Raw genomic sequence first — 18,094 nt, 5'->3', positions numbered from 1 at the left:
GCTACCTTGTTTTTGATAAAGTGGCCAAACACCGTCACTGGAAGAAGATAGTGGGAAACCTGACTTTCCACATGCCAAAGACTGAGCCTAGCCTCATAGTTCTCACCATGCACTAAACTAAAATTGAAATGGATCAAAGATCTAAATATTTAAAACCAAAGCACTTAACCTGCTTGAAGACAGACTAGGTACAACTCTTGAAGACATAGGCAAAGACTTTATGAACAAAATCTCAGTCACACAGGAAATATCACAAAGAATTAACAACTGGGATCTCATCATGTTAAAAAGCTTTTGCAGAGCAAAAGAAGCCACCAACAGAAGGAAGAGATAACCCAGAATGGAAAAGGATTTTTACCAGCTTTTTTCTTTTCAAAGGGCTAATATCTAGAATAAAGAAAGAACTTAAAAAAATCAGATCCCCCAAATTTATTTATTTATTTTATTTTATTTATTTATTTATTTATTTATTTATTTATTTGGCGGAACCGGGGATTGAACTCAGGAGATCCCCCAAATTTAAAGACCCAATCCAAAAATGGTCATCTGTAATGAATAGACACTTCTCAGATAAAGACATAAAAATGGCAAATAAGTACATGAAAAAATATTCAGCGTCATTGATTGTTGGAGATATATAAATTAAAACAACTCCTGAAAGGATGGCTATAATCAAGAAATCAACCAGTAACAAATGCTGGTAAGGCTTTGGGGAAAAAGTAACCCTTGTCCTTTATAGTGGAAATATAAGCTAGTACAACCACCAAGAAAATCAATATGGAGATTCCTCAAAAAATTAAAACTAGAGGTTCCATTTGACCCAGTGGTTCCCCTTCTCAATATCTTTCTTTTTTTTTTTTAAACATTTATTTATTTATGTGTGTGTGTGTGTGTGTGTGTGTGTGTGTGTGTGTCCAGCTCAGCCCACCAGGGGGAGGGGCTGGCTGGCATGTGGTGCTGGGGGATTGAACCGCGGTCCCTGTGCATTGCCAAGCTTGTTTCAAGTAGGTGCTTTAGACCACTGAGCCATCTCTCCAGCCCCCTCAATATCTTTCTAAAAGGGTTAAAAGCATCATACCACAGTGATGCTATGCATACTATGTTTATAGCAGCACAGTTAACAATAACTAAATCTTTGAAACAGCTCATCAACAGAAGAAGCATAAAGATAATGTGTTTGTGGAGTACTTCAGAACACAATTTTTTTTTTTTTTTTTTTTTTTTCTGAACTGGGGATTGAACTCAGGTCCTTGCACTTGCCAGGGAAGCACTTATTCCACTGAGCCGTCTCCCTGGCCCCCAAGACCACAATTTTAAATGAAATGAATCAGTTTCAATATTGTGTTGTTTCTAATGTGAGAAACCCAAAGGGTAAATAAGGAGCAAACTGGAGGATACATGTTAAGAAGTAGAAAAAAAAAATGTTCAAATGAGAAGGGAAATGGGAAGAGAAGGGAGAAGGGAAGGAAGGTAAAAGAGATTTTAAAAATCAAATGGAAGGGAAAAATGGAAACAAGGCTTCTGTAAATAGGAAGAGGAAGGATTGAAGGGAGGGGAGAGAAATGGAAAAAAATAAGATATGTACAGGTTTAAATACCCTGTAATGAATGTGATCATTATGTATGGTAAATATGTACTAATAAAAATAAATGTAAAGGGCAGGCCAAATAGCTCAGCAGATTAAAGAGCCTGCAAGCAGGCACAGGGGCTGGGGGTTTGATTCCCCGGCCTGTTGTGCCAGCCCCGCCCCCAGGGCAAGCTGAGATGGCAATTGAGACTGGGCATGGTGGCGCATGCTTATAATCCCAGCTCTTGGAGGCTGTAAAAATGTGGATCACTAGAGTCCGATCTAGTAGTGAGACCCTGAATACCCTGTAGACCCTTCCCTAAAAATACAAAAAAAAAAAAAAAAAAGTAAAACAAAAGTGCTGAGGATGTCTCAGTACAACCCCTAGTACTGCAATAAAAAGAATTACATGTCTATGAAGACTAGTGAAGTTCTAATGCCCTTTTATCAGTTAGCTGGCTATTATCAACTAATGTTTCTGGTCTTTAAGATTTCTTCTTGCATCTCACTAGCAGAGTCATTTCTTAGAGGTCTGTGTCAGATAATGATGGTTAGCATCCTCTATTAGCTATGATAACCTCTAGAGTTTCCAGCTCATTGTTACAGAAACTGATTTAATTCTGTCTTCTCATGAAATATAATTTTTGAAGAATTGTGTGCCATGGGAACTTGAGCAGCAGTTGTTTGAATTTTTGTTAACTCAAATTGAAGCCAGGGGACTGGGGCTATAGCCCAATGGTCTAAGCATCCGCCTGGCAAGCAAATGCACCAGGATCTGGCTTCAATCCCTGGTACCGCATACTGTGCTGGCCCTGAATCCAGACATTACTGGTGTACACGCTTGTAATGTCAACACTGGGGAGGCTAAGATGGGAGTATCACTATGAGTTTGAGCTGCATAATGAGATGCTGTACTAAATCAATTAATCAGTCAATTGAAAAAAGAAAAAGAAATTGAACCTAGGGAGACAGCTCAGTGGCATAAGTGTCTGCCTGGCAAGTGCAAGGTCCTCAGTTCAATCCCTGGTACCACAAAAAAAAAAAAAAAAAAAAAGGAAGGAATTAGAATTACATAGGTAAGTGATGAATACCTTTTCTCTGGTCATCTGTCAGAGTTATGAAAGTCATCCTGACTCTAGCTGTGCCTGATGCCTAACATGCTTTTTGTCTCTGTTCTATAAATAAACCCTATCTTTAGAGCCAATGAAGAGATTGCTCAGGTTCGCACAAAAGCAAAGGCTGAAAGTGCAGCTCTGCATGCCGGACTCCGGAAAGAGCAAATGAAGGTGGAGTCCCTGGAGAGGGCCCTTCAGCAAAAGGTACAGAGGTTCAGACTAGGTGGCTACCAAGGCCTCCACTTCCTCCCCACCATGTCAGGGCCAGGCCTGTGTGTGTGCATTTTACCATGGATCGATCTGTGGGTAGTGGCCTTCAACCCAGCTCTGTGAACTGACTTGGGGAGACAAGTCACACCATGGCATATTATCTGAGAATCATCCACAGGAAGGGTGCAGATATGAAGTTGAGTTCTCACAAGTTCAGGGGATCCAGCATTTCCTTGGCAGGGTCACAAGGCTGCCTTTTATTCCTCTTGTTTGTTTCTTATGCAGTGCATGAAATCATCTTCCTCTTGCATTGCTCTAGATCATTGGTTCTCAATTAGGGGTAATTGTGCCCTTCAGAGGATATTAGACAATGTCTGGAGATTAAATGGTTGTCATGACTAGAAGATGCTACTAGTGTCAAGTGGGGAGAAGCTAGTGATGATGCCAAGCACCCTGCTGCACACAGGATGGCCCCACACCGGAAGTCTGGCGGTCTAGCATGTCAGCAGTGCTGCCACAAGAGCTCTGCTGGCAGGAAACCAAAGTCTAAGAAAGCATCAGCCTGCCTCCTGCACAGCAGCTCCTAGCTTTGCTTATCTCTGTTACCATGCTTCATTTGTCTGTCTCCACTTACACACTCAAGCCTATGATAGCCCCTGAAATAAAGTAGGGTCTGATGGTCCCTCAGTGTCCCTGGGTTGTTCAAACCCAGCATCTTGATCCCTGGGAGAGATTCAGTTACTGGTGTTTTTAGAAAGTACCCCAAATAGTCCTGTGGTATCAGCAAATCTAGAAACTAAGAGGTTAATGGTCAGGCTTCATGGAGCTAGTGACTACCCCTGCCTTGACTCAGTTTAAGCCTCATACCATGAGTATATGCATAGTTTTTAGGGGGAAGAATATATAGTGTAATGAGATCTCAAATGTAGAAGAATGAAGGATTATTTGGGAAAACCCAGCTGGTCTTAGGACTCTTGTTGTAATTGCATTTATCTCAGAACACAAAAGTAGCCTGCATAATCATGTCGTCTGTCTTTCAGAATCAAGAAATTGAAGAACTGACAAAAATCTGTGATGAGCTAATTGCAAAGCTGGGAAAGACTGACTGAGATTTGTCCTGTCAGCTCAGCAGATCTGCACTTGGCTGCTTCTGTTGTGACCACAGTTAATCTTGCCTTATCCAACAATAATTGCCCCTTCGCAGAGGAAAAAAAAAAACAAAAACTTTATGAAAAGCACATGCCTCCTGCTGCCTGTCCTGCTTCGCTGCTGATGCCACAGCCTCGGAGGAGACTGGAGCATGGCCCCTTCAGGAAGGAGCGTAGACCTGACAGCCAGCGTCTCACGCTAGCTCTGGCTGCAGTCAAGTGAGCCAGGCCACTAAGTGTGGTCTGTCTTCATTTTGTCTTAGATTCTCTTTACTTTTTGTTCAGTTTGTGATTTCTGTGGCTTACTATTTAAGGTCATCTCTTCCACCTGTCTGGGACTTTTGTGACCTGCTTAACCTATTAATTCTCATTATCATCATTTTTATTGAAGGGAAGATAATTTGACCTGTTGTTAATTTCACTTTATAAACAGGAAGTATCATAGATTAAATCCTAAATAGTTAGTGTCGTGCATGAACAGCAGCACAGGACTCCCTCAGAGCTGAAGTTTGGCAAATGTACCTGGAATCATTTGGTTCCTTCGGCTTCCATTTGTTGATACAGACCCAACATCACATCGTTGCAATCTATTTTTCAAATATGCCAAGAAAATGTTTTTGTGAAAGGTTTGGATGAACTCATTTAATGACAGAGTAACTGTATCCCATTACCATTTATAAGGAAGAGGAACAGAGTTTTTTGTTCGTTTGTTTGTTTGTTTTTATAGGCCTGGTATGTTGTTCTTCACACAAAAAAAGGCAAAAAAACCTTTCCAAACTTTAACATAGAATTTTAACAAAACAGGTAGTAAAATCATGTGAGCCCCTCCATGTCTCAACATTTTGTGAGCATTTTTAAACAAAGACAGTGTGAACGCTGAGGAAGGGAACATGAGGAGTCCATACTAACAAAACCAAGCTCCTCAAGCTCTTGCTAGCCTTGGTTGAGAGTGGAAGACACTAACCCTGAAATGGATGCTTCCCACCTAAGGCCAGCAAATCCCTCCCTTTCTATGTGATAGGACAAACCAAATCTGTACGAGTGTTTTAGAGTACTCCTTTGTCTTAATCCTGCCCCCTGAAAGGCTTCATGGTGGTATGCATTATATTCAGTACCTGTACTTTCTTACTTGTAAAACTTCTGCATGAGCCAACTTCAACAATGAACCGTGCCTCGTGAAAACCTCTGTAGATCTTGAAAGTGAATATTTCCTTAGCAGTGTGTTACTCACGTGGGTGCAATCTTTAGCCCCAGGGAAGTCAATAATGTCTTTCAAAGCCAGAAGTCATGTTTTACCAATATGTATTTATTGTAATTGGTGCTTAGGCTGTATTTTAAAGCCTATTGTCTTAACATTTTTTACAAAAAAAAAATTATCTATGGTTAGAGAGTGGCTTGACAATCATTTGGGCTTTGGAGTAGTCACTGTGGCTTAATGTGAATGCTGTCCCGGTAGTCACAGCCTCAAGTGTCTCCTGATGGTGTGACCAGCTTCCTCTTAGTCCTCTTCTGTGAGGGAAGTTGATGCAGTTTGCAGAAACATTGTAAAATCTTCATAGATCCATATATTCTTATTTTATATCAGTCTGTTTAAGTATGAAAGGGTTATAGTGTTGTCAATATAAATCCATAGTCATCGTTCTTATTTTCTTTTCAAAAATTGCTTTGCCATGCTAGATATCAAACCCAGAGTCTTGCACAAGTTAGGCAGCCCTGTCAGCATCTTTTTAATCTTACTGTGTATTTCAGAATTTCACTATGCTGTGTTAGGACATAGCTGATGACAGTACTTCCCTAGCACACTAATCCAAGAGATCCCCTGAAAACTAGAGCCTGCTGAATGAGACTCCTGCACAAGGAGTACAGAAGGGCCCTTGTTTAAATGATATTTGCCATTAGCCTTGTAATCATGACTATTATAAGGAGTGTCCACCATTCTCACTTACTAGGTCCTCTTCAACAAGAAAAAAACATAGCTTGTACAGCTGGCATATCAAGACAACATATAGCCTAAAGCCAGGCATGGTGGTATAGACCTAGATCCTAGCACTCTGGGAGACTGAGGCAGGACAATCCCAAGTTCAAGATCTGTCTTAAAATTTTAAAAAGTGTGGAGATATAGCTCAGTGCAAAGGCCCAGGGTTCAATACCTTAAAAAGGGAGCAGGCAGGGTGGGAGTATACTAGGCAAAATGAAGGATATTTCTTCTTTTTTAAAGTCTCCCCACCACCAGCACCAAAAAAAAAAAAACACTTTTCTTCATCCTGGGGAATGAGAATATAGTCTAGGGCAGTGATGGCAAACTTTTTGGAACGTTCAGTGATACAAACAACTTGCTGCAGCACTGTGGCACAACTTCGTCACCACTGGTCTGGGGTCTGTTTCAACATGTGTGAGCGTTAAATTACTTGCTCAATTAAAACAAAAAATCTTGTTTCAAAAATGAAAAGGGGAAATAGAAGAAAACTGCAGGTTTACATAGGGATTTGGGAATCACTGTGTGATCTTGTTGAGACTGTGAGTCCAGAGCCATGTCTGTAGCTTCTGACTTTGCCAAAATGTAAACTGCTTTGATCCAGCAGTTTTTTGATATAGGCTGAGCAGTTTACTGTGTTCTTGGCTAGACAGTCACAGTCACACCTAGACTTGACCTCATTTGCAAAAAAAAAAAAAAAAACCTCCAATGACTTTGCCCCAGCCCTGTGCTCCTTAGAGCTGCTCTAGAGACACTGAAATGCCCAGTATCCAGCCCCTTTGGAACCAGCCCAAGCCAACAAGTGCAGAAGTGCATGGTGGTGAGAAACCAAGACTCTAGCAGCCTTCTGCAGTGGCTTGGATCTATGGGCCAATGGCTTTCCTGTTGCTCACACTCAGGACAGCCTCCACATGGATACTAGACAGCCCTGAGCACATCTGTCTGTGTATACGGGAACATAGCACCCCTATGCTCAGGCTGTCCAATCTGGATCCACCCAGAGCCCTGCCGCCTGCGGACAAGGCTGACAGAGGGCTCCCAGGGGCTGAGATCCAGTGGGTTAGTCTCCTCTACACTGAGTCATAGCAGCACATCCTTTGCTGTGGTGTGAGTGTCCCAAAGTCCCTTTTCTTTCCTTTGTGGTTTTCATTGCAGGTAGTACCCATCTCATGAATTGTTTGTGACTGTTGTTTCTCATGGTGGTGTGACCAGGTGCGTTTGCTCTCAGACTTGAATTTCCTTAACCTCTTGTTAGGAAGAGAGAAACTAGGTGTCAAAAGATTAAATGATTCAGGCAAGAGATTTTAAAGAGAAGATGTATATATTCTGAAGAATTTTAAAGATAACAGATTCCTGTGTACTTCTTAAAAAAACAGATATAGTCTGGGAATCCCAGAATGTCAAGCCAAAGGTCTAAGAAGTCATGTTCTTTCATAGATTTTAATAAACACTTCAAGGAAATTTCTGTCCAGAAAGCTTTCACTAGACTCCAGATTCCAGTTCTTTTTAAAGTCAGTTTATGGGACTGAAAGCATGGCTCAGCAGTGGAGTGCTTCCCTAGCATGTGTGAGGCCTGGGGTTCCCTCCCCAGCCCACAAAGAAAAAAAATACAGTTTCCCATTTAGTCCTTGAGTCTCTACACAGTGAAGGTGAAGGAATTGATGCAGTATGCTCCTCTCTGTAAGTGTCTCCTTGGGACAATAAATACATGGCAGCACTCTCTGGTGAAGACTCACTCCCTCATGCCAGAGCTTGCATTCTGGAGACTAAAGATTGCACTTTTTGTAGTTTTTCATCCAAATGCAATCCCATTTCTGTGCCTCTTAGCATGCAGTTAGATTTGGACAAACATGATTCCTAAGGAATGACTTTGTTAACTGTAATATGGTTACAGCTATTATGTAAATGTATATTCTGGTTATAGTTCTAATGTGGAGACATTGCGTGCGATGCTGGTCTGTGGCAGTCTGTATAGTGCTTTAACTTGTCAGGAGGAGGCCAAGCCCAAAGCTGCAGTGTGACCTGAACCTTCCTACTATTTCCTTTTCACTTTGCCACTGTCAGAGCGCCATCGCCTCTGCCTCTGCCTCTTAATGGCATCTGGAATATACAGTGCTCTCAATTGTATTTCCTAGTCAGATCATCAACTGATATTCTAGATTTAGGAATAATTTTTAAGTGAACATATGCAAATTTGAGCTCAGAAACCATGCCTAATCCAGATACCAGGCATCATAGATGGCCATACCCGCAGCATGGGCCTCACCTCTGTCCTTCCCAGCCACAGGGCAAGACCCAGGCACTTTTGCACCTCAGAGGTAGCAGTAGACTTCTCTGTTGCTGTTAGCAAGCGAATGTTTGCCAGTAGATCCCTATTGTAGACGTTCACTGCACATCTGCTCCCTGTGTCCCTGTGGCCACCCTAGGTCATGTGAGGAGCCCCTCATCTAGAGGGGCGAGCATTGCATTGACTACTGCTGTCAGGATTGTTGTGTGGAATAATCATCTACATAAATTTTATATACATAGTAATTTCCCTTTTATATGTCAAGTAAATATTTGTAAAAGTTATACTCATACAAATGAAATTATTAAAATGATTACTAATATATTTTTTCCATGTTTCATTGCCTGAATAAAAACTGTTTACCACTATTAGGTTCAAGTGTGTCTGTGTGTTATTGTTGGTTTTCCTAGTTGGAAGTTGTTTTATACCCAAGTGTGAAAATTTATGGCAGCTTCAATTTTATGAGTGTCATTTTTCAGCCTAAAAATAGATTTTTTTTCCCTACACTCATTTTGTGGGGTTTTATGCAAACGGTTGGGTGTGTAATGAAAAACAAAATAAACTTTAGGATTTGGACCTTAGTACAAATATCTGTGACTGCCTCTGTGCAGAAAGCTTTTAGCTGGATGCTTCATGGTTACTTAGAGATTCTTTGTCTGCCCTGGCCTTTCGCAAGTCCTAAGAGACTAAGTCACCCAAGAATTATGACTCGTTGAAGGCCATATGATAAGCCAGAGCTGTGTAAATGTCATAGCCCACAGAAAATAGTTCTCTTGTTTGTTATGTTTCTTCCAGGTTAACACTAGAAATACTTTAGAACTGGCTAGGCCAACTCTGTGAGTAACTCCATCGGAGATGAGTCAGGAAATGTCATGGACTGTGTCACTTGGGCGCTGGACCTGATGGCATAAGCCTATGCAGTTTGAGGTTGATCTGGAATACAGTGAGGCCCTGCCTCAGAAAAAGAAAAAGATTGCATTTCACAGCCTGGCTGGGAAGCCAGCATGCTCACTTTCATACTGTTCCATCCTCGCTCTGCTACCCAGAGTTCCTGCACGCCAGGTTGCCATGAGCTCCAGCGCATACCAGTCACTGAGGAGGCAGTGCTGCCTTTTGCAAAACCCCTGGTAGGAAGTCTCATTTCCTGAGAATTGCTGGGAAAAATCTGATGGAAGCTTATTAAAGAATTTTATTTGCTGGATAGAGCCTCTCGGCCACGCTGAACCGGGCGTTTGCGCCTCACGTTGGTTTCCTCTACTTGGCTCCACTCGGGCAGCGATGGCTGCTGTGAAAACCCTGAACCCAAGGCCGAGGTGGCCAGCGCGCAGGCGGCGCTGGCGGTCAACATCAGCGCGGCGAGGGGGCTGCAGGACGTGTTGAGGACCAACTTGGGGCCTAAAGGCACCATGAAGATGCTCGTTTCTGGCGCCGGAGACATCAAGCTTACTAAAGATGGCAATGTGCTGCTTCACGAAATGCAAATTCAACACCCTACGGCCTCTTTAATAGCAAAAGTAGCAACAGCCCAGGATGATATAACTGGTGATGGTACTACTTCCAACGTCCTGATTATTGGAGAGCTGCTGAAACAGGCAGATCTCTACATTTCTGAGGGTCTTCATCCCCGAATAATTACTGAAGGTTTTGAAACTGCAAAGGAAAAGGCCCTACAGTTTTTGGAACAAGTTAAAGTAAGCAGAGAGATGGACAGGGAGATACTTACAGATGTGGCCAGAACATCTCTGCGCACTAAAGTTCACGCAGAACTTGCAGATGTCCTAACAGAGGCTGTGGTAGATTCCATTTTGGCCATTAGGAGAAAAGATGAACCTATTGACCTGCTCATGGTTGAGATCATGGAGATGAAGCATAAGTCGGAAACTGATACAAGCTTAATCAGGGGGCTTGTTTTGGACCATAGGGCACGGCACCCTGATATGAAAAAAAGAGTGGAAAATACATACATCCTCACATGCAATGTCTCCTTGGAATATGAGAAAACAGAAGTGAACTCTGGCTTTTTCTACAAGAGTGCAGAAGAAAGAGAAAAGCTAGTAAAAGCCGAAAGGAAATTCATTGAAGATAGAGTTAAAAAAAATAGTGGAATTGAAAAAGAAGGTCGGACAGTATTTATGTTATTTCCTAAGTGGATAGGCATTGGTCAGCATAATTCCCTGACTTGTTCTGGGATAATGTTTGTCAGGTTTCTTTGTACCCAATGAAGTGTGTCCCATTTGGTATACCTGTGAAAGTTTGTAACTTGAATGTTCACAAGTCAAGAACTTACTATATCAGACTTTGTTACAGTTTGTATTCTTCGAGACAGGTCTCACTATGTAGTTCAGGCTGGCCTTGGTCTTACTATATGGCCCAGCCTGGCCTCAAACTCATGGCTTTATAGGTGGACATCATCAAATCTGGCAGATACCTTTTTAGTAGATTTGTTCATCCATTCACCAAACACAGTATTGGTGCATTTGCAAACCTTGAAAGTGAAACATGGAAAGATTTGAGGGATAGTTGGTTAGTGAGAAACCAGTTTTCAGTTTGAAACTTCATTTAAATATAAATGCTATGCTAATGAAAGCATTCCTTATCGGCCTTTCTTGGCTCAATCATGTTACATGTTATTTAAGTAAATTAGATACCTGAGGGTGGGGGAATTGTGATGTTGCAGTCTGTGAAGAAATCTAATCCCCATCAGGACAGGATGTTGTAAGGTTGCCAAAAGTGTTCAGCCTAAAGGCAGTACAAGTCTAAGAGAAGGCAAAGCTTATGGGCAGGATGGTTCCCTGGTATAAGCACTAGGCCATATGGAAAAACACAAACTCAGAATTCTTAAGATTATCTAAATCTTGGCCTAATAGTTCTTGCTATTAGGGTGGTAGTGAGGACTATAGCAATAATGTTTTACAGTGCCTGGTTCTCAGTCTTTAATAAATGATTAACAGTGCTTAAAACCTATAGTTTAGTGCTTAAAACCTATAGTATAATTCATATGTTGACCCTGCCCCACCCCCAGAGCCAAATGATTGTGTTAGATTTATTAGGCATTCCAGATAAGAAAACTTTCAAAACTAAGTTATCTGACTCTTCTTTCAGTTGAGGTTAGAAAACAGACAAACTAAAATTTAGCTGGAGAGGTCCTAAAGTTGAGTGTGAAAATCCCAACTTAGGTACCACATAGCTGTGGCAGCCATAAAGTACTAGGTTTCTATTGTGCCTATTTTTCCTTTGCTAAAACATGCAATCCCTTTGAAGCCAGGTTCCTGTGGGAATGTCTATTCCATAACAGACTGAAGATGCACCTCAGTGAACAGAAAGTCATTCTTTCAGCCAAATGAAATGAAAAGGCAACTGGCACTGGCGTCTGTCTGCTGGGTGCCAGGGGTCCTCAAACGCAGCGTATCAACTGCTCCATGTAGTGAGGTGATTTCCTTTAACTTATTGGAAGAAATGAGGCTAAAACATACCTCACTAGGAAGGTGCAGCTGGCTTTTTAGACTCCTTTTATCTCAAGTCCTTTTCTACTTATTCCTTCTCTGTTTTACATATATGCCATATACTTGCCGGTAGTACGGAAGAGGGGGTTTTCTGTTCACTAAGTGAAGGATGCTCTTGCTTTCCCTCACCTCCTGTCTCAGTTACTTTTCTCTCATTGCTGGGACAAAATACCCAATGCCCTTAAGGAAGGAAAGGTTTATTTAGCTCATAGTTTGTAGAGGTTTCAGTCCATTATCGGCTTGCTCCAAGGCAGACTGGCACATGGCAGAGGGCAGCAGTTCATGGTGGAAAAAACAGCATAACAGCAAAAGCAGAAAGGGAGGAGCAGCAGAGAAGGAGCAGCCCTCTTCCTTCTTTATATTGTAAGGTCAGTTGTATTACTCACACCCATAATCCATAGCCTTGGATTAAGAATTAATCATAGCTCTAGAAGTCTGCCCCATGACTACATGAGGCTTTGCAGAGACAACTAGACACAAACTGTAACACCTCCCATGGCTATGTCAATGGATACCAGAGGAGCCTTGGAATAAATAACATAACCAAAGCCAGGAGTATAGGTCCAGCCATGATACAGTCAGTTACACTACTGAAGAGACACTGAGACATTGATCAGAGAAAATAAAACTCCAGTGGGCCTTTCTGTCAGACATCTTGGCTTTTTTTTTTTTTTTTTTTTAAGCACTGAGGCTTGAACTCAGAGCCTCATGCTGAGAGCTACATTCCAAGGCTTATTTTACATTTTGAGATTGGGGATGGCTAAGTTGCCCAAACTGGGCTCCAACTATGGTCCTTCTGTCTCAGCCTTTCAGAGTGCTGGGGTTACAGGTGTGCTCCGCCATGCCTGGCTCAGGCACCTTATCTTATGAGTAGAGCTTTGATATGGAAGCCTGAGACAGGTTCAAGTCTTCTGTCTGCATTGTTTAGACTCATTTAGACTGAGAACTCCAGACAGAATCTTCCTGATTTTACAAGTTTCCCTACGATGCTGAGACAAGAGTTCCTCCAGTTTCCCTTTGGAAGCACTAACATACCTTCTCCAGCCATGCTGATGGTAGTATGCTTGCCAGAAGTTGCTGAGGCCATGGAGCTCTTTTCCATTTGCTTTGGCTACAACATTCAGAGAGGCAAAGTTGCTGGTCCGCATCACACTGTGAGGACCAGCATGGCTCAGACCCTGCATCGTCACCTCGTCTGGGCTGTCCTTTCCTCTGCTGAGGCTCCTCTCTAGCCTTCAGTGTTGTCTCTGAGATAAAGAGCTGGGTTACGGGCCCTGAACTCCCCAGGTAAGTGTTGAGACAGCTGTGTACCTGACAGATACACACCGAGCTCCTGCAGACCCAAGAGTCCAACTGTACCCTGCGCTTCTGAGATAAATTGCCCTAATGTGTGGAGTTTGCAACATGTGCAGTCGTAATGACACACAGTCAACTGCAGGAAGCTGAGTACACTTCGAGAGGCATTCAGTTCTAAACATAAAAGTGATGCAGCTAGGTAATTTGGGGCATGCCCATGCAGTCACACTATTTTGCTAAACTATTAGCACCAAGCAGTCCCTTAGTCACCCAGCAGAGTGACAGGCTGTAACGAACATGCCTTTGGCTTCTCAGGCTGCCATGTAATGCAATCTGCCTTTTGCTATATCCTGACTTCTGGGCATTTTTTTCTTTCTTCTTTCCAGCTGATTTTTATTTATTTTTTAAAATAATTTTATTAAGAAACAAATAGCAATGAGACAGTTTCCAGCTGATTTTTATGATGTTACCACTGTCAGTGAAGGTAAGGTGTTTGAACACAACTGAATTTCCTCTCCTGTGCAGATGTGTGTGAGGCCACTGGGGGGCTCTGCTCCCAAAGCCTGTGGTCTGGAGACACATTTTTCCAACTGTGGCTCAAAACCCACATGGGAGCCTGTGAAAGAAGAGAGCAAAAAAGAAAGGCAAATGCTCACTGTACAGGCAAACACTGAAGGGAAGTACGTTCGCCAAACTCTCGGCACACTTACTGTGATGCCTGCGGTGGGAGCAATGTTACCTGTCCTAGGATGGAGGCTTAAAAAGTTTTAAAACTGTCGAAAACCTTTTAAAAGGCACTAACTAGTCATGGAGGTGTGGTTGTTGGATTGGCCAAGGATTTTGTGAGAGTAAAACTAATGATTACAATATGTAGTTTTGTTTTGTTTTATTTTGTTTGAGACAGAGTCTTGCTATGTACTTCAGGCCCCTGACTCATGGAGATCCTCCTGCCTCAGGCTCCCAACTACTAGAATCACTGTGTGAAATCATGCCCAGATCTGCAATATCTGTTTTTTAAAGTGTAGCCACGGGGCTGGGGATGTAGCTCAGTGTCACAGTGCCTGTCTGGCAAGTGCAAGGTCCTGAGTTCAATTCCTGGTACCAAAAAAGTAAATAAATAAATAAAATATAGTCCGGGAAATTAAATCCAGGTCTTCATACATGCTAAGCTATACACGAAGCTTCTCTGTTTTTAAAAAGTAAGATTTAGGGGCTGGGGCGATGACTCAGTGGAATAAGTGCTTCCTGGGCAAGCGCAAGGGCCTAAGTTCCATCTCTGGTTCTGGGGGGAAAAAAAGTAAGCTTTAGAGTTAGAACATTAGTAACTGACAAGCACTGTTATAGTAACTTAAAACTGCAGGAACATGAAGCTGCACTCACAAAATGGCATGAAAATTCCTTTCTAACCTCAATGCAGATAGATGGAAAGAGGAAGGTGGGGGAGGCTTATAACATATAAAACCCTGGGGCTTCCCTTACATAAGAAAAATCTATTTAATAAACGAGAACGAGGAAGAAGCCAGATCTCTCCTTCCACAGTGCACAAACCACCCTCACTGCAGCAGCCCAGGCAGCCTGCTTGGGTACTGAGACCATTTTCTGTTTTGTACCCAGGGCCCGAACTAACCTGATTCACAACAGAAAGATAAACCCCGGGAGCGGGGTGCTGCTTAGAACAAGCACAGGGCCTTGGGTTTGATCTGAGTGGGAAGGAGGAAAAACCCTCTGTTAGAAAAATTCTTTTTGCTTTTGTTTTTTTGTTATTTTGAGACAGGGTCTCACTGCATAGCCCAGGCTGGCCTTGCACCCACAGCCATCTGCCTACCTCAGCCTCTCCAGCGCTGGGCTCACAGGCTTCTGCCACCACACCCAGTTCTTCTGCCCATCTCCCTCTTCTTTTCTCAAGCATCTGTATTTATGTGGTAGTGGGAGGAGTAAGAATCCCTCATCCTCTCTTTGGCACAAGAATGACCATGTGTCACAGCAGCCGCTTCTCCAGTAAGACGTGTGCAGTAACTCTGAGAGCTAAAAGGGAGAAACCCACCAGGATAATCCACCCCAGCTGCCTCTCTGCTTCTGTGTGAGACCAGAGCCTGGTTCAATCAAGGGCTGGGCCCTTTTGACTTGCCTTGCTGGAGGGGCAGCTGGGAAACACCAGTCGGGCGATGGCTGTAACTCCATGTTCTTCATGAGACTGCTCACGTGTTTGATTATTCCAACATTTTAAATTTGTCTCTCAATCTTGTGCTCACTTCCAACTTCTTTTCAGGTTTCCTCATTTTAGATGTATTTACACAACACAGCTGCTCTGATCTATTTGCTCGGAGTCCTGCACTGAGAAATGCTACCTGGTTTTTTCAGCTCTGGGGCTTGAACCACAACTTCACACATGCTAGGCAAGTGCTCTACCCCTGAGCAGCATCCCAGCCAGAGAATGCTACTTCTTAAGAGCTCTCTGTATGAAAGTTCAGCATGCAAATCAACATTTGCCTGAGCCCACAATGAAATCAGATAATGAGAACTAAAAGAAAAGAGAAACAAAAGGGAGCTAGGCTCTGCAGCACACACCTGTCACCTCAGAGGCCGAAGCAGGAGTATCAGGGGTTTGAGGCCAGCTCCTGCTACAAAGTGACACCTGCCTCACAAAAACAGAAACAGAAACAAAAAGGAAGACCTGGAATGATGGGCTCTTCAGTGAAAATGTAACTCCACCTTTGTCACTTAAAAAGTCAGGGTTCAGGGATAGATGCCCCTCAGGAAGCAGGGGTGTGCATCTGGGCATGGGGTGCGGGGGCCCAGGTGGGCGCCGGGGACAGAGCAGGCAGCACCATAGACCCCGCTGCACCACCTCAGTTCTGGAGCTCCATCGATTTCTGGGCCTGTCTGTGCTTTGGACATTGATCTGCCTTTTTTTTGTTTTTTTAAACTCTGGAAAAATCCCCATTTCTGTTCTATTAAAATGATCAATGCCAATAGCCTAATATAGTCTGATGGTTTTGCTAGCTTGACTGGAAAAGGTATTTTTTTGGTTAACAGATATTTTTTAGATTTGTCTATAATTCAACTTTGTTCCAAAAACAGGTGTAAGGCAGTCTGCAGGCACGACTTAAAACCATCAAGGTCACTTAACATTTCAGATAGTCGTGATTATAACAAAGGATGTGGTTGATGCCTTGGGGATGTCATGGCTGCCCCAGCCACACAGCCTGGCCATGTCCCCCCTCCTCCTGTCATCGCTGTGAATGAAACTTCTGAAGCCACTGGCCAAGCCACTCCCTCCAGCATCTCTCTTATGTCTTCATTTATCTGTCACCAAATTCAGTGAATGTTACTTAAACATCTAGCACATGAGACAGCCCAGGTTTCAGGTTGCATGAATAAGGTATAATTCTGCCCCCAGTGATCTACTGTCCAATTCAGAGAGCCGCAGTCATGGCCAGACCCCGATCTAGACCCTGCCTGTTTTCATATGGTGCTCAAACTGAGTAGAGTTTTACTTTTTTGTTAAGTTTTGTTCTATTTTTGTCTTTTTGCGACAGGGTTTCAATATGCAGTTCAGGCTGAACTTGAACTCACTTTGTAGCTTAGACTAGCCTCAAACTCAAAGCGATCCTCCTTCATCATATTTTGCCTGGTGTGCTGTATCTATGGGATTTACTGTCTGGTCTTCATACAGAAACACACATACACACACACACACACACACACACACACACAATTTCCCATCATGCTGGATGTGTTGCCGCACACCTGGGAGCCCAGTACTCTGGAAACCAGGGCTTGTGCACACTAAGCACACTACCACTGGGCCACACCCTGTTTATATACACATATATAAAAGAAACACATGTCAAATATTTCAATAAACTGGCTAATCAAGGAGCCACAAAATGCTACAACTGGTTCAAAGGAGGATGCAAAGAGCCGACTCACATTTAACTGAATTCTTGTTCATCTCTCAACCTAATGGTCAGGCCTATATATTCATACTTGCACTGACTCAAATATGGACATTGGAATCTTTTTAAAAAATCTAGCTGAATGTAGTAGCACATTCAACTTTGTTCCAAAAACAGGTGTAAGGAGTTTACCCCTTACCACAACTCTTGAGACACTCAGGCAGGAGGACTGCTGTGAGATTGAGGCCAGCCTGGGTTACATAGTGAGTTTAAGGTCATCCTGAACTACATAGACCCTGTCTCAAAAAACATCTTCATTATTCATTAACACTAACAATCATTCAGGACTAGGGATGCAGTTCAGGGGATGAGCACTTGCCTAGCTGCATAAGTCTTGGATTTGACCCCAACATTGCAAAATAAATAAATAATCGTGCAGAAATTCTGTGACTGTACAACATGCCACAGGAACACAACCTAGATGTTGTCAGCCACACTGCTCCACCTTGAAGTCCCTAAAGTGTGTGACAAAGCCAGCTCACCATGGACTGGAGCCCTGGGAACAGACAGAAGAAAGCACCTGGTGTGTCTGTGTGTCAGTGCAGAGCTAGCAGACAGCAGGTTCTGTGGCCCTTGACATCGTGACATGGGATTCAGCCAGCCATAAACTCCAACAGCTGAAGGAGGGAACAGGAGATCAAGTTCATACTGCAATGGCCTTCCTAGGTGCCACAGTGTAGCACAGCTCAGACACAAAGCCACTTCTCATGTGGAGGGCTGGCAAGAGCACTCTAGAGCTGCCTGGTGCCCTCGGTCTGGGACACTACCCTGCCCCACTCTTCTCTGTCTTTCTGCCATGTATCTGGATAAGAGAAATGGTTCTTAATAAATTTCTGTTTCTCACAATGAAATTGATGCTCCTGAAAGGAAAATCAAGAATAGAACCTAAATCTGAATGTTAGACATGCTTAGTAATATCTAATACTTAATAATTGCTTATTACGTGCTAGGTCCTGTCCAAATATTTCTATGCACAATAAACCACTGTAAGAATGCATGAGGTCCTAAATTTTCAATGCCCAGAGGTGCATTGT

The 18,094-nt window shown here is 42.9% G+C and overlaps 1 protein-coding gene and 1 pseudogene across 7 annotated transcripts in view; both read left to right on the top strand.

Annotated features, from left to right (window-relative positions):
* Positions 1 to 4,110, top strand: part of Tacc1 (transforming acidic coiled-coil containing protein 1) — a 112,385-nt gene extending 108,275 nt beyond the window's left edge. For all 6 annotated transcript variants that reach the window (XM_023722029.1, XM_023722028.1, XM_004637242.2 and 3 more), the window contains 2 exons: positions 2,766 to 2,886; positions 3,933 to 4,110. In XM_023722029.1, coding sequence (XP_023577797.1) covers positions 2,766 to 2,886; positions 3,933 to 4,001 — 190 coding nt within the window. In that variant the 3' untranslated portion in view covers positions 4,002 to 4,110. The remainder of the gene's footprint in view (positions 1 to 2,765; positions 2,887 to 3,932) is intronic.
* A 5,455-nt stretch (positions 4,111 to 9,565) lies between these two features.
* Positions 9,566 to 10,524, top strand: LOC101575471 (annotated as a pseudogene). Its single transcript, XR_002822362.1, has one exon. The product of XR_002822362.1 is annotated as a T-complex protein 1 subunit zeta pseudogene (transcript).
* The last annotated feature ends 7,570 nt before the right edge of the window (positions 10,525 to 18,094 follow it).

The sequence above is a fragment of the Octodon degus genome, unplaced genomic scaffold (genome assembly GCF_000260255.1).
Source record: "Octodon degus isolate 3935 unplaced genomic scaffold, OctDeg1.0 scaffold00088, whole genome shotgun sequence".
In the NCBI taxonomy this organism is placed as follows: Eukaryota; Metazoa; Chordata; class Mammalia; order Rodentia; family Octodontidae; genus Octodon; species Octodon degus.
Note: the sequence above shows the minus strand (reverse complement) of the source record. Positions and strands in the feature narration are given on the sequence as shown.